We start from the raw sequence: 16,311 nt of genomic DNA on the forward strand, positions 1-16,311 counted from the left end.
TAAATATTTTAAATGGCTCTACAGCGATTGATATCTCAGAATTCCTCATCTGCATCCAGTCATCACCCCAGAGAGAAATTTTTTTTCTCATTTTCCAATTCCATTATATTTAATAAAACTACAGTGACTTATTTTTACAACAATAGTATCCAGGAATGTCTGTGCACAGATATCAACACATATAGGATACATATTTAATGCTCTATTTTTTTCTCTCTTACACAAAAAGCTTTTAATTGTTGTAAATCAAATCAAACACTAAGTAGGTCTTAATTGGGGTGTGAAATGCTCGACACAAGGATGGACTCCTTAACGAGGACTTAAGAAGAAATTCAGTCATTTAAATGCAAGAGGGCAAGTCTGAAAGTCTGCACTCCTACAGGAGTGAAGAGAGAAGAAGACTGAAGAGGCACCTACGTCCTGCTGATGGCTACTTCGTGACCCCAGGTCCCATCCTCTGGACCTGTGCCAAGACTGAAGAGGCACCTACGTCCTGCTGATGGCTACTTCATGACCCCAGGTCCCATCCTCTGGACCTGTGCCAACAGCCACTCATACACTCTGAAAAAGGATGGTTGAGTCAAACTGTCAACTGGGAACAGTCCCCAATTCGTGCTAACTCGTGAACCATGTCTAGGAATTTCAGAGGAATGTACTGGTTGACCAGCACAAAGGCAGACCCGGGATCTCTCTACCAATTTGACGGAGATGATGTGAGTCATCTACATCTGGAGAGCTGGGGACCTGAATCCAGCTTTTCCCATGTGGGATGGTATCCTTCTCCAGTAAAAGAGAACATCTTTAAGGTAGTTTGAAAATCAATTTGATGTCAAAGAATGGCACAAGGAACCAAATTAAATCAAATAGCAAGAAATTTACACAACTTGGTAAGAAAACACATGCATTAACCCACTCAACAGTAAGACAGAAGGTCCTACCCCAAACCCCTTCAGTGCTCAACACAGCATTTTAAACAGGAATCATGTTCAGCTGCCAACAACGTCAGAAGATATTTGTCAGAAGCATGAAGAAGTGAACATGGCAAACAGATACTCTGTTGGTCCTACTGCTTAATTTCAGAAGTTGCAGCTGCGCTCCAGAGAAATTATACCTAAATTATACTCAATTTATGATTGGATTTATGGGAAAAATGACAAAAGATAGGAGGAGGATCAGAACATTCTAGAATCACTCAAGGGAAAAAAAAAAAAAAGGATCAGTAGCTAAATTCTGGAATTATAATCTTAAGAATCAACTGTAAACATACCTCTGGGTCATTTTATTGATATTTCTCTTCTTCATATAAAGACATATTAGTACGTTCTGCTTAAGAATCCACCCTCTACATTTAGTTTACCTGCCAATTTTTCTCTTTCCTGTTCCCTTTTTGAGTAGCAACTTTGTAAATTGTCACTCAAGATACTACTAAAATTAAGCATTATTACTCTGTGAGCAGTTTATTTTATTAAAAGTTGGCTGAGTGCAACCTCTTTAAGATGCAATTTCATTTCTGCTCCCCATCACACACCAGGTCAACCTCAGTGAGTGCAAAAGTAGATTCACACATCCCTATTTAGCCAAGAATAAGCCTTAAGGAAGAATACAAAGAAAAGAAAGCAAGCAATATACATAGCCCCCATAGACCCTAGTACTGTAATGTTATCTCTGGTACAGTTACTTTGCTTCTGATAATCTTAGAAAAAATCTTACTGCAGTTTGCTAAAACATATCAGGAAATCATCCACTGATTCCATGACTTGGAATTTTGTCCTTTTTCAAAATGTAAGCTCAACATTGAAAGTAGCAGATGATTACAGACATTTTCTCTACGAGACCTGTAGATCAGCTGTCAATCTACTCATCTCATAAATCAATTATCTCCCGAAGTTCCTTCTAACCTGGATTATCCTATGAACCTACTCAGCGATACAGCAGAGTATCCTTGTCTCTGCATTGTTTTGTGGTCCACAAGGACTGCCTAGAGTCATCTCTCTCCTTCCTCATCCAGCCTGCCAGCTAATCTACGACTGTCCTCCCTGAGTCCTGCTCCTGCTGTGCAATGACTGAAGTAGCCGCAGATGTATAACCAGGTTCTGGGATGAAATTTTCAGGAGTTGGACGTTTGATGAACCAAAAAGTGCATTTCTGAGCCTGTAAGTAGTCAAAGACGAATGCGGAATGTCAGAAACAGAAAGACCTCCGGAGAAACATCAACATCATTCAGATTATGCCTCAACAAATGCAGACAAGCCAGCGCCAACATTAACAAGAAACAACCCGTGCTTCCCTTTTGAGAGCAAGGGTGCAATACTGAAACATTTCTCCTATCCAACAGCCAGAGCTGGCTACGGATTGTGGAAAACATCTACCATCCCACAATGGTAGTAGAGTGTCTTCTGATTACAGAGCAGTAGCACAGGATGTGGCATGCTTTTGCTGCTAATCATCAGGCTTTCTATGCATCCCTTGCACGATACTTCTACTTTCTCACTGGGTTCCTAGCAGAAGTTATCAGCCAGTGCCTCGGGCACCAAATCTCTACCCCCAAACAGAGTGCATGTCCTCAAGATGAGAGCTCTCTGTATGACATTGATGGACACCAAAACAATTAGTTCCCACTAAATTTCTGCGTCTCAGCCATTCCTGAAATTTGGGCAGTCCTTAAAATATCTTTGGAGGCTCCCGGAAAGTCAAATTCCTGAGAAATCAAGCCCAAACTACAGTAAAAATACAGATATAATCTACTTGGCCACATTTCTCAACAACAGAAAATAAGATCCCATCTTCATAACTGAAATAATCTCTTCACCCAGGTGGATGAAATACCACTAACTCCAATTTTGCATATCTGCAACAGGAATTAACTATGAGAAATACATAAGAAACTGCAATAAACATCATTATATATTGCATGGGGTTTTATCTTATTTGAACTAAGGACTTATTTATGTGTACTATTTTAATTGTACTAGAAATTTAAATGCAAGTTTCAAATGTATCATAAAAATTTGCAAGTAACAAAATAAGAGCAATATACAAATGTATCTATACCACTGAAACTCTACAGCTAATAAATAAAATATTAGCATGCAAAGATAAAGCAATGCCTATCATGCAACAATTACAAGCCAACTAATTCAATAGTCGCAAAGTAAAAATAAATTTAATAAAAATTACATAAAACTGAAGTTAAGGCAACGTACATCACTGTAATTTGAAGGTATAAATTTGACAGGAAGACATTAATTAAACCACAGAAGCTCTTTAAGCCGAAAAAATTCAAAGTAAATACTACACATCAAAGAAACACAAAAGGACTAACACACAGAGGTTAATAGCTAAACTATTCAAACACCCTTAAATCTGCCTTATGGTAACCTAATATAAGGTCTATTATGCACTTATCTTCTTTCAAATCAATTAAAGTATGAGGACTTTTAGTATTGTACTTCCTGAGGGTTCTGAGAGAACTAAAGCTGCTATGCTTCTACAGTTCCATATGTGAACAACTTAACTCTCATTTAGCATAACCTGACTTTGGAAATTCTCTTCTTTATTATTGAAAATGTTGTATATGAACATTAACCAGGAAAATCAAAGAAAAGAAGGAATAAAATTATCATTCTGTGAACTGGTATTTGATGAAGAGAGTGAAATAAAAAAAAAGAGAGCTTTTGACTCAGAGCAACCAGAATAATTCTTTGGGTGGGAAAAAAATTCAAGGCTTTCTACTGAATACCAACCACAGGGATAGGTCATTAAATATCATTATTTCCTCAATTAATTTTGGTTGTGCTGTTCTGGGAAAAAAACAGAGAAGAGAAAAATTATTCACACAAACAAAATTCTTAACATATTAGAGCATCTCTTTGTGGTAACCGCAATTTTTTACCCTGGAGTAAACATAACATAGCTTACCTTTCAATGGAACCGAGACAGATTACTTTGCGTTCACTGCACAACAAAGGCATCCACGTAGGCAGTTACCTGGAGTAGTTATTATGCTATAAATTCACACCTGGCTAACACTGAGCTAATCTGTCCACGTAATCGTAATGTAAATCATAATCATGTCTAGTTTGAATGAGTCTCCATAGCAGTTACTCTTTTCTTTAAGAATACCATATATAGCAGAGTTCTACCATGCTGAAAAGTACGATTATGATATATATTTTTTAAAAGCAACCTATTTTATGAGAAGATATTAAAACAGCTTTACTCATTAACAGAACAAAGGAGAAGGCATGGCCCCTCCTCTCATCAAGGAAATAAAACAGAGGTGCTAAATGACTATGTAGACACACAAAATATAAGAAGAGCAAAAAATACTAAAATTAAAAGAACATTATAAATAGTCAAAGCAGTTCACTCCTAGAAGACCCTTCCAAACGGAAGACTAAGACAGACGTGTCAATGACTTAACCGACATCAAACAGCTACATAATTGAAATACAAAAGGTTGTGCACTATCTGGTTAGGGCCACAAAAATGGTCAGAAGGCTGGAGCCCCCCTGCTGGGAGGACAGGCTGAGAGAGTTGGGGTTGTTTGGCCTGGAGAAGAGAAGGCTCCAGGGAGATCTTATAAGGGCCTTTCAGTACTTAAAGGGGACTTATAAGAAATATGATGACAGACTTTTTAGTAGGGCCTGCAGCGATAGGGCAAGAGGTAATGGCTTTAAACTAAAAGAGGGGAGATTCAGACTAGATATCAAGAACAAAATTTTTACAATGAGGGCGGTGAGACACTGGCCCAAGTTGCCCATAGAGGTGGTGGCTGCCCCATCCCTGGAAACATTCCAGGTCAGGTTGGACGGGGCTCTGAGCAACCTGGTCTAGTTGCTGATGTCCCTGGTCATGGCAGGGGGGTTGGACTAGATGGCCTTTAGAGGTCCCTTCCAACCCAAACCGTTCTATGACTCTACAGTTGCCTAAGACAGCAAAGACAGGATTCAAGTCATCACGCTTCAGCTGGTGATGGTGATGATGACCATCTGAGCTGGTCACTGGACAATCCCCTTGGAACGCCAGTGGAATGAAGAGGCATTTGGGAGGCACTATTAACCTGGTTTAAATGTCTTTTGACATTCATTATGTGATGAATTAAACATGCAAGTGCCTGTTTTACCTATAAAAGCGTAACTCTGTGTATTGCTGTAACACTACTTGCAGCAGAAATTCAGCAATACGTACAGGCCCTTCCGGTGCTATGTCCCAGCTCTGTACCTGGTACAATGTAAAGCCAAAACAAGGGGGTTTTGCCCCATAGTCTCCTATCTGATGTGGAAAGAGAAGGTGCAACGAGCAACCTAATCCCATGTCTCTACCTGTGATATACATTCACCACATGAGCGTGACAGAGGCACATGCATGATGCAGGGCACAACCTGATTTACTACACGGTATTTCAGGAATGCCTACTTGTACATGAACAGCTGCAACAGCCCATCCATTAAAACCAATTTAGTCTTCCCCATAAACATATATGCTAACTTTGTGCTAGTATGACTATGATGAAGTCAGCCAAATACCATATTGAAAAAGAACATTTGTTCATTCGAGTTACACAGACACAACTGAAGACACACCTTGTGCCACAGATCTTGAGCATCCAAGCACAACAGGCTTTTAAATAGTAGCACAGAGACCAAGTGAAGAAAGTGAGATGTTTCTCTCAAGCTTCTTATTTTCTGAATCAAAATCACAAAATTACTGAAATGGCAGGTCAATGTTATTCATGCAGGAATTGCACTAAAGATAAACGGACACAATTAGCCAAAGAAGTCCAACGTATCCCAGGATTAACACAAAATAATACAAAATATTCTCTAGTGAAAAAAATAATCTGTGTAAATATAACCCTTGTGTTTAACTCTCATAACTGACAGCTTTATTTAACAACACAAATTTGGCAAATTCAGACGTTACATCCCTTTTCAAAACTACAGCAACAAGAAGCTATTGAATCCTGTGCACCACGCCACTACCTTTTACTAGAAATAATTACCCTCTTTTATTACACAACTTTCAATGATTCCTCAGAGCAGCATCCACACATAATCCTCTGAATAAAGAACCTCTGGATTCATTTTTCATTTCGGAGAGGGAAATTACGGTATCAGCAAGAGAAGTCTCCTTCAAGCCTTATTTGCATTCAGGAGGCTGCCAGTTGGGTAAAGTTTCTCCCCATTTAAGTAATTCTGTTTCCCAGCAACTCGCGCTGTTGCCAAGAGAAACCCCGGGGAGAGCTTCCTCCGCACCCTCCCCACTGCAGTCCTGGGGGTACAGTTTTGTGCGGCGCTGCTTCATGCCAGCGTACACACCCGACTGTGAGCCGCATGCTAAGCAGCCCGCCAGGAACTCCAGGGACTCCCAACAAGCGATATTTTTCGTTTTGTTTTGGGTTTGGTTTTTTTTTGGAGAGGGCTTAGTGCTGAATGACGTAGCCCTTTTTATTGCAATGTAGTCAGAGTTGATGAGGCAGTGCAGGGTTTTTTCATCGGGGTGGTGTTACCTTGGGAGCAGCATTCGACAGCTGGATGTGCAGCTCTGTAAACATATTTCCTTTACACTTTTAATCAAGCATCGTGCATGCATACTAACTTCCTTTTTGTTGTGGTTTTCCAGCTGCCAATAGCAGAAAAGCACACACAAACATAAAAAAAAAAATCCCCTTAGATTGACTTAACCTTTGCTTCTCCTTGCAACACCTTCTAAAATGTAAACGTAATGGGTGGTTAAAAAGTAAATCCTGTTTTTCCAATGACAGTACAATATTTATAGTTGTACACTTGGCTTGAAAATGAGCTGTTTAGTGTTTAGATATAAATACCTGACAAGGTGCAAAAAAAAAAAAAAAAAAAAAAAGAGAAAGAAAAAGCCATGGCATGTTATTACTGAGAGGATTTGCAAGCAAATTCATCTCACACCTACCTGTAAAGATGTTGTAAGCACAGATTTCAGAAGTTGTCTTTCAGATAATAAACAATTACTGGGGGTGACATGCTTCTGCAAAGAAACATACTCCGCTTTACATCCTTTCTGACTTGAATCTTGGCATACAAAGTGAAATTGTAATGAAATTTAATAATTTATGGAAATTGATAGCTTGAATGTATTTGAGGCAAAGATCATCTCTTAGAATGAAGAAATAAGTAACTCTTCTGAATTAGAAAGGTAAATTGAAATTTGAGAAACACAAGATCACTTATGACATTGTTATTCAACATGCTCCTGAACTGTACTTCAGTGGAAGTCAGATCTCACTTTTTTTGGCCCATATTCCATATAATCTTCAGTAAAAATGGGTAACTAGTTAATTCTTTACGTAGAACACTGTATCAGTTAAATAATGTGGTGGAAAACTTAGAGAAATTAATCCTCCTAAACCTCAAGAGAACTGGTATTTCCTTTGTAGGCTTTGTTCTGAGTCATAATCTCACTCAAGAATGTCTGTTTTAGACCTACAATATAGTGGTATTAATTTCATGTCTGAAAAAAAAAATTATATTTGCCCATGATTAACAAATTTTTTTAATCATTAAAGGAAAAATATCTAGTGTTCTTCATTTTATTCCTTATGTTCTACTGAAAAAATATCTTGCGACACATTAAGCTTATATTTTAGTTTGCAATTCTATTGCAAAATCTTACGCCTTGCACAATTCAGCAAACTGTCAGAATATCAGGGAAAATCTGTTTAAAACTTCTCAACCTAACACTGCATACATATTTAGGCACAGAAGAAGCATAAGGTACCAGATTTTTCCCCTAATTCTGCACAGTACAAAGAGACTACAAAAACATGGAGATTTCCACGACATACTAATTCCCAAGTATCAAGGGATGGGGCTGTCCCATTCAGCAGTTCTCCATTCTGCCATTCACCCTTGGTAGGAAAGTACTGATGATTTAAAATGTTATCCAATGATCACAGCCCAGTGATATCCCATACGCTTTGTCAGTGCAATGCCCCTGTATCATTACAAGTCAGCACAATTTAAATTTTAATGACGACACAGATTCATCAGCTGTTGAGAAAATTACTGGACGATCTCATGCCCGTGCTCACAGGGATCAAAATCCACCTGGAAGTCCTTGTATCAGGCCATGAACACAGATAAGAAGTTACGGTCTTTTAGCCTCAGCACCTTTCCATGTGCCCATGGCAGCACACATGGTCCAGCCAGTTGCCTCCTCCAAGGACAGGGGATGAGACAGGGTCTGGAAGTACCAGACCACAGGCCACTAGTTTGACCACAATAATTTCTGTTCAGTGTTTTAAGAATGATAAAAAATAGAAGCATGGACAGAAATTCCACTAAAACAAACAGGCTTGTTTGCAAAGCAACTTAAAGGGTTATTTCTGCTTCTGAATGCTCATTATGTTTGGAAACTATGAAGTTTCAAAATATGTCCAACTAAAAGCAACATTAGAAATCAACCAAATGACTCCTAACGGGACATATGATACCTAAAATCATCTCATTTAAAAATCTCTTGTGAAACAAACTCCCTGTAAGAATATAAGGTATACTATTCTTTATGTATATACAGTCCATTGGGGTGGAATCCAATCTGTCTACACCCTGCGAAAAGCAAGTGCCACTTCAGCAGGCAAGGGACAGAACAGGAAGAGTGAAGTAGTTTTACGTTCTGCATAACTTTAATGGAAAGAAGTGTGTCTCTGAAGGAAGAGCAAGTGATCCCCCCCGTAAAACTTTACTACATTCTCTAGGAACTTTTGAAATAACTGACATACCTCCACTCAGCCTGGGAAAAACTGGAACACACTTCAGAAGTGTATTCGAACCACTTGGACTTGGACTAAACCACAGTCCTGCAAGACTGACAGCATGCCCCACTCTGCAATGGGTCAGACTGTTATACACGCAGAAATGCAAAAGTAGTGTGGCCAAAAAGAGAGAAGAATTGAGGGCCTGCCTCCAGCCTCCTCCAGTCTTAAAGAAGTACCATCATCCCAGGCGTGCTTTGGCTTGTTATTTTGATATATCTGCTTAGAATGTCATTTCAGCTTCCCAACAGAGGAGGATCATCAAGAACCTGAGGGAATTCTGTAACTGCTACAGTATCCTAGAAAAGGTGGACACTGCTGATACCACCACAGCTACAGCTAAGAGGAGTTACAGAGTTACAGCACAGCTGAAGTTGGCTGGGACCTCTGGAAATAACCTAGTCTAACTCCTCTGGTCAGAGCCAGGTCAGCTAGAGCAGGTTGCTCAGGACTGTGTCCTGTCAGGTTCTTACTATCTGCGTGGATGGAGAAGCTACAACTTCTCTGGGAAACCTGGTCCACTGTTCTACCAACCTCAGAGAAAAAAGGTTTCTTCTTATGTTGAAATGGAATTTCCTGCTTTTCAGTTTGTGCTTGTTGCCTCTTGTCCATCCACAGGGCACTGCTGAGAAGTCTGTCTCCATCTCCTTTACTCCTTCCCATCAGTTATACACACTGATAAGATCCCCCCATGCACCACGTCCCAGCTTAACTGAATTTAGGCAGAGAGAGTCCTTCACTCAAAGATCATGTACTGGTTTTAACAATATCAAGGCAACAAAAGCTGAAATATTCCTGCTACATCTGAGGACAAAAATAATAATAAAACAAGGAGGGTGAGGATAGAAACCTATTGAAGTTTCAATTTCCTATGCTGACTAGCCACATTCTTCTCCAGGTGTCTCAGCAAAAACATTCAGTGCAACTTTTTCTGGAGTTCAGTATGTCAAGTTGAAGTAGTAATTCCACAGAACTGAAATTCACTGCTGTAAGAATTTAATGCAAATATACAGACTTGGAATTAAATCAAATAGTCAAAGCAAATGCAGATCAATTCATAAGGTTAAAAATAGAATCAAACACTATACCAATGACTTGAAAAGCTCTTAGGTATGCAGGAGTCAATCACTTAAACACAAAGCTCCCAGTGCAACACTTTAATGCAAAATGTTAGTTAACCTTTGATACACAAGCAGGAAAATATTGAGTAGGAGCAAGACTGTAGTTGACATTAACGCTATCACTAGTAAAATCCTGTGTCTATTTCTGCTATCCAAAACTCAAGGAAGACCTTAAGTAATTCATGACAGTTTAAGGAAAAGAAACAAAAAATAATACATGATTGAAAATGTGTCGTCTGCTGACAAAATAAAAATTCACTTTGCTTGGTTATGTCTGGTGAAAGTCTGCTTTTTTAAAAAAATAGGCTAACTAGCAATTTAATTATGATCTAAATGTATTTCATGAAAACCAGAAAACACATACTACCGTGGTTTTCATCTTCATGAAGAAAACTGTACCAGGCTGCAATGGTTCAAAGTTAACATAATGAAGTGATTCAAAATATGCACATTTTTAATGGAGAGAGTTGTGAAACATTGGAACAATTTATGAAACTTTGCAGTGGATCCTCTATCAAATGACATTTTTAATCAATGTTTTCTTTAAAGAGCATGATCTGATTCAAGCAAGAATTAATTCATGGAAATGCTGTGCTCTTTTTTACACAGAAGGTCAGACTAAAGTTCACTATGACCTCCTCCATATTTGTAATTATCGCTCTATTAATCTATAAAGCTAAGAGGCTTAATAGGTTTAAACAACTGTAAGACTGTCTACCCATGAGCTGTACCTTTACTGCCTCAAAAAAGTTAACCCACTAGAGATGTGTATGTTACAATGCAAGTACCTCTGCTAGGAACATAGCTGAGGCTACAGAGAGAGAGAAGGTATTTCCTGGCAGCACTCACGGAATCACGAAATCACGGAATTTTCAGAGTTGGAAGGGACCTCTAGAGATCATCTAGTCCAACTCCCCTGCCAAAGCAGGATTGCCCAGAGCACATTACTCAGGACTGCACCCCGGCGGGTCTTGAAAATCTCCAGAGAAGGGGACTCCACGACCTCCCTGGGCAGCCTGTGCCAGTGCTCTGTCACCCAAACCGTAAAGAAGTGTTTCCATGTATTTGAACGGAACTTCCTGTGTTCTAACTTGTGCCCACTCATTGGGACCAGGGGAACAAAACATTATTTTAATTTACTATACTCTGCTATCTCAGGACATCTACAAAAAAAAAAAAAGAAATACATACATATTTTTATGTTATTATACAATGTCTTACACAGGAGGTTCCTCTACATTATTAGGACTCCTTGACTAGTGATCATACCACTACCATAAAATAAAATAGTCAATTAAATAGTATAAGCAATATATACTCAGATACTCATAAAACACAGCCATGTTTCAGTAGCAATGTAACTAAAATTAATTCTGAAAAATAGCCTTATACTAGAAAGGTAGTAGCAATAAATAATATGGGATTTTACTATAACACACAAGATCATATTGCACCATTATACAGAAATCATACAAAAGGAGTAATTTTCAAAAACAAATGCAGCAGCTCTACTGCAAGGGAACAACACAGCACAACAAACTCTAATTCCCAGATTATGAAATTTGTTGAAGATCAGATAAATCCAACTTGATTACAAACAGAGTAAGTGAAGCTTACTCGTGTTTGTATTGTTTTCAGCTCACAGTATGGTATTTTATCCCTGTTTAACTGACTTCTACAAACAGAACCCTTTGTATCACAAACCAACTTCTTCCAGTCACTTCACAGAAATCCATTTAATATACAAAGTTTAACTGCATCATTTTCTTAGACTCAGATCCTAAATTACAATAAAACAAACAAAAAAAAAAGTTATGCAGACAAGGTTAAATCTCACATAATCCTGTGGTCAGCAATTTACCGAGGAATAGAAATGCAATTTAGCTTTCCATGAGACTAGATTAAATGCAACTTTCAAGCTGAAGCTGTCACTCAGCTGTCTTTTTCCTCTCTTTTGGACTGCAGCAAAGGAAGGAGCAGTCTGAGCCAGGCTATGTACTCACAAGGTTTGTGAACAAGGATCAAGAACCCTCAGCACGAGAGGTTCCTGGCCAAACAATAGACCTCACCGAGGGGCAGAACACATTCATGTCCATCTAACAACCATAAAGCATAAGGAATTTGGAGCGTTGGGACCACGATGTGCAAGCAGACGCAATGCCATTAACACACTGTGCAGGAGGCACAAAGAACCCAGAAGTGCCATTCACAGAAGAAAACCCTCAGATGCAGAAAACACCTTCCAGGACAACAATGCCCTGATCCAGACAGGGCAAACACTGCTGGTACTTCAGCAACCTCCCTCCAGACTGAACTCCTGAGAGTGGTCTCAGGCTGTGGGGACAGCCTGGTGCTCCTCCATGGTGATCACAGCAGTGGCAGCCACCTCACCTGTGAGAGCTGCACTCTGGCAGACCTAGTCTCTGTAGCACAAGGGAAGATGCTGCAAGAAGAAGTGAGCACATTATATCACATCAGGGATGAGGAGCAGGAGATCAACAGGATCTTCAAAGAGTCCGCATAAACAAGAAACTAAATGCTCTGCAGCTCTTCACTTAGGAAAGAGTTTCTGGGCCCTTAACACCATTGAAAATGAACAGGGTGGACAACTCAGGTCACTGGATTAGGATCAGTGCTAGTTACCACTTAGAAGAAAGGTCTGGGGGATGTTTTCCTTTAAGTGTCTGCACACTAAGGCAGAGTTTGGTTCACAAAGAAAAAGACTCAGATGTCCAAGTGTTGTCTCAGACCTATGATGTGACAAGAATCAGAGACCTGGAATAGCACACACAACTTGAGCAGTGTAATGGATGGGCACAGGGTACATAGGAAGGATTAGCACAGAAGAACAGGATGGGGAGCTGCACTCTACTGAAACAAACTCCTCCATAGCACAGAGCTCCAGCATGCTGAGACTCTCACGTCTGCTGAGAGTCTCCAAGTCAAGATCAGAGGGGAAACACTGGAGGTGGTGTGGTTTGGGGTCTGCTACACAGCACCTGACCAAGAGGAGGTAAGTGGATGAGGCTTTCCACAAAAAGCTAGCAGAAGTCTCCCGACTGCTGGCTCTGGTGCCCCTAGGAGATTTCAGTTCCCAGACATCTGCTTGGGAGGGTAACATCAAATTGTGCAAGCAATTCAGGAAGCTGCACCAGTGACAATTTCATACCAAAAGTGCCAGCAGGAACAACCAGAGGTCATGGCTGGTTGTTGACTGGCTGTTCAGAGGCAGGGAAGAACTGGCAGCATTGCAGCAGCAGATGGCAGACAGCTGCAGTGACCACAAGATCACAAAGTTCAGGATCCAAAGTAAGGCTAGAAAGGTAAACAGCAGATTTTAACATTTTGGACTTTCAGACCTCAGACTTTGGCTTATTTAGGGACTTGCTTGGTAGAAGCCCCTGAGAGGCCACCAAAGGGAGAAAGTGCCCTTTAGGGTGGTCTGAAATTTGACAAAAACTTTCTAAGAGAGCTAAGGAACAAAATATGCAGGAAAAACAGGACATTCATCAGAAACACAGAGCTGCTTAATTAACTAAAATGCGGAGAGAGCATACAAAAAGTAGAAAGAATAACAAGCAACAAAGGAGGTATATAAAACGCCTTGCCTATGCATTTAGGCACAAAATGAGAAAGGCCAAAGCTGGAGTTAAAAGTAGCTAGGGACACAAATGGCAATAAGAAACGATTCCACAAAAATTACAAGAGTAAAAAGAAGCTCAGAAAAATCTGGGTGCATTGATGAATATGGAAGACAGCCTAAAAGTAGTACAGAAAAGACTAAAGTACTCAAAACCTCTTTGACTAAGTCTTCAGAAACAAAGACTGCTCCAAAACCTCTGCATGCACTCATACAGTCAGAATGAAAACCAGCAAACAATGTGAGGAAAAATGGGTTATCACTACTTAGAGAAGCTAAATGTCTTCAAATCCAAGGAGCCACATGGGAGTTTTTCCAGAGCTGCGAGGCAAGCTTGCTGGTGTGACCATCAGAACACTGTGACAGATCAAGATATAATGACATCGAGAAAAATCACAGTGATTGAGGGAGATGTCTGATAACAAGATATGCGCTACAGTAACAGTCATTTTTAACAAAGGCAAAAAGAGGATTGAGGAGCTATAGGATGCTCAGCCTTGGCTCAGTCCCAGGGGAGATCATGGAGTATGTCCTCTTAGAAATTATTTCCAAACACAAAGAGAACAAGAATGTAATCAGGAACAGTCAACACATTTACCAAAGGCAAATGATGCTTGACCAGACGGGTTGCCTTTTACAATGAAGTGATTGGCTATGCAGATGAGGGCAAAGCAGTGGATGTAATACATGTTGACTTTAGCAGGGCTTCTGACACCATCTCTTACAGCATTTGCATTTGGAAGCTGAGAAAATACTGGCTGAAGAACAGACTGCTAGGCACTAGACATGTCAAAAATTGGCAGAACCACCAGACTCACACGGCAGCGATCAATATCTTGATGTCTAGTGTGTAGCAGGTTACCCCAGAGGCTGATGCTGGGGCCAGTATCATTCAATAGCTTAAACAATAACATGAATGATGCGACAGAAAACATGCTTAGCAAATTTGATGGCAACACTAAACAGAGAGTGAGAGCAGACACACCAAACAGCAGAGCATCAGTCCAATGAGACCTTGAAAAATTTCAGGTCTACGCCAACAGAAACCTCATGAAGGTCAACAAGGAGAAGTGCAAGTTCTGTACCAGTGCAAGATAACCTCAGCCCTGCTGGAAAGGGCCTGTGATGTACATTTTTTGTACATCAGCACAAAATTATTCTATCTACGGAGTTACAGAGCATAAAATGGGGCTAGCAGGTCTTCTCTCCAGGCAACATGAAGGTGCCACTTTAATCGATACAATGTGCTAGTCTTGGTATCACCTCAAGAGTCCATTGCCCTAATGACATCAACCCCATCTCTGCGCCCCTCGTTTGAGTCCACCTTCTCCACATAAGACACAATAGTCTTCCTGCTACTTTTAATTTCAGCACTACCTCCTTGCTACCGGAAACATTTTACCAAATATCTGTACAATGTAAGATTTTACTGTGCTCTCAAACACTTCTTTCACTGGGCTCATACCATCATCCATTTATTATTCTCCCACCAGCACTTAGGTACTTAATGTATTTAAACATTTTTTTCCTAAGTTCACAGATTTTGTTAGGAACCTCAGGTGTCTGGATCAAAGATACATATACACCTTGTGCAATAGGAAAGCAATCACTCGTGTTAGAGCACCTAAGAGCCACTGTCATTCCTATCTAACCGTGATGACAATCATCTTGCAAGGTTTTCAGCTCCTAGAAGAGCTGACAGAAGAGGAAAGCGCTTGCTTAATTCTAGGTTGCTACTTTGCTTACCTGACAGCACATATCTACTCAAAACAAAAGGAGTACTGGACAATCACTGAAAGAATTATTGTTTAAACTTTAAAACACTTTGTAAACATTATGACTAGAACATCCACACCATGCTTAGGTATTATCATTTGACAGAAAACCTAAGGGCTGGGGAAATCTGTTTAAAACCCCGAATAGGCCTACTGTGGCCCTCAGTAAAAAATAAACAGAAAACTCATATATGGCCAAGAGAAATGTGCTTGTTGGCTGCTCCAGCGATCGATTAATTCCTATCCTTACGACAACAATGCACAGAAAACGTCGTTGTACAGCTAAATGACGACAAAAGCGAGCTCCCAAGGCCACCTCCCCCAGCCTGTCGCCTGAGCTCCCCCACCCTGCCCCGCCTGACAGACACCCGCCGCCATGACACCCCCACACGGCCCACCGCCGCGCATGCGCCACAGTCCCGCGCGCATGCGCCACGCCACGCCCGCCACAGCCCTGCGCGCATGCGCGGCCTGAGGGAGCGGCACCGCCTCTCTCCCCTTTCACCCCCTCCCCCCCGTTACTGTCGCCGTCGCCACCGGGTCGGGGTGGGGGGGGGGAACCGGGAGCAGGGAGGGCTTGTCTCTACCTGCCACCGGGACGCGCTGGCTCCTGCCGGGGAGCGCTTCTTCCTTCTGCGGCAGCCGGGAGGCCGAGTCGCCCATCCTGAAGGTGGAGCTGAAGAGCGGGCGGAGGAGGCGCCGCGGCATCGCCCCATGAAGCGGAGCGGGGGGGGAGCGGCCCGGCGCGCGCGGGCCGTTGGGACGGGCGGGAGCGCGCGGCGGGGGGGGGGGTGGACGGGGACGCGGGCGCGTGGCGGCGGGGCACGAGACCCGCCTCCCCCCACCCCCCCGCCAGTGTGGTGGGGGCGATAGAGGGTGAGGGGGACCCGGTGTCTGTGTGAGCGGGGCGGGGGCTGCGCAGGGGGCACCCACCGGCCCGAGGCGGTGTGCCGCTGGGTCCGGGTGCTCGAGGCGCGGGGGGAG

At 41.5% G+C, this 16,311-nt stretch overlaps 1 protein-coding gene across 1 annotated transcript in view; it reads right to left on the reverse strand.

Moving 5' to 3' along the window:
* MSRA (methionine sulfoxide reductase A) overlaps positions 1 to 15,990 on the reverse strand; it is a gene marked incomplete at its 5' end in the record, with an annotated part of 315,775 nt that extends 299,785 nt beyond the window's left edge. The window contains one exon of the mRNA XM_082481564.1: positions 15,915 to 15,990. Within this exon, the coding sequence (XP_082337690.1) occupies positions 15,915 to 15,990 (76 nt within the window). The remainder of the gene's footprint in view (positions 1 to 15,914) is intronic.
* Between the last annotated feature and the right edge of the window lie 321 nt (positions 15,991 to 16,311).

This window comes from Vanellus vanellus, assembly GCF_965231255.1.
Source record: "Vanellus vanellus genome assembly, chromosome: 3".
NCBI lineage: Eukaryota > Metazoa > Chordata > Aves > Charadriiformes > Charadriidae > Vanellus > Vanellus vanellus.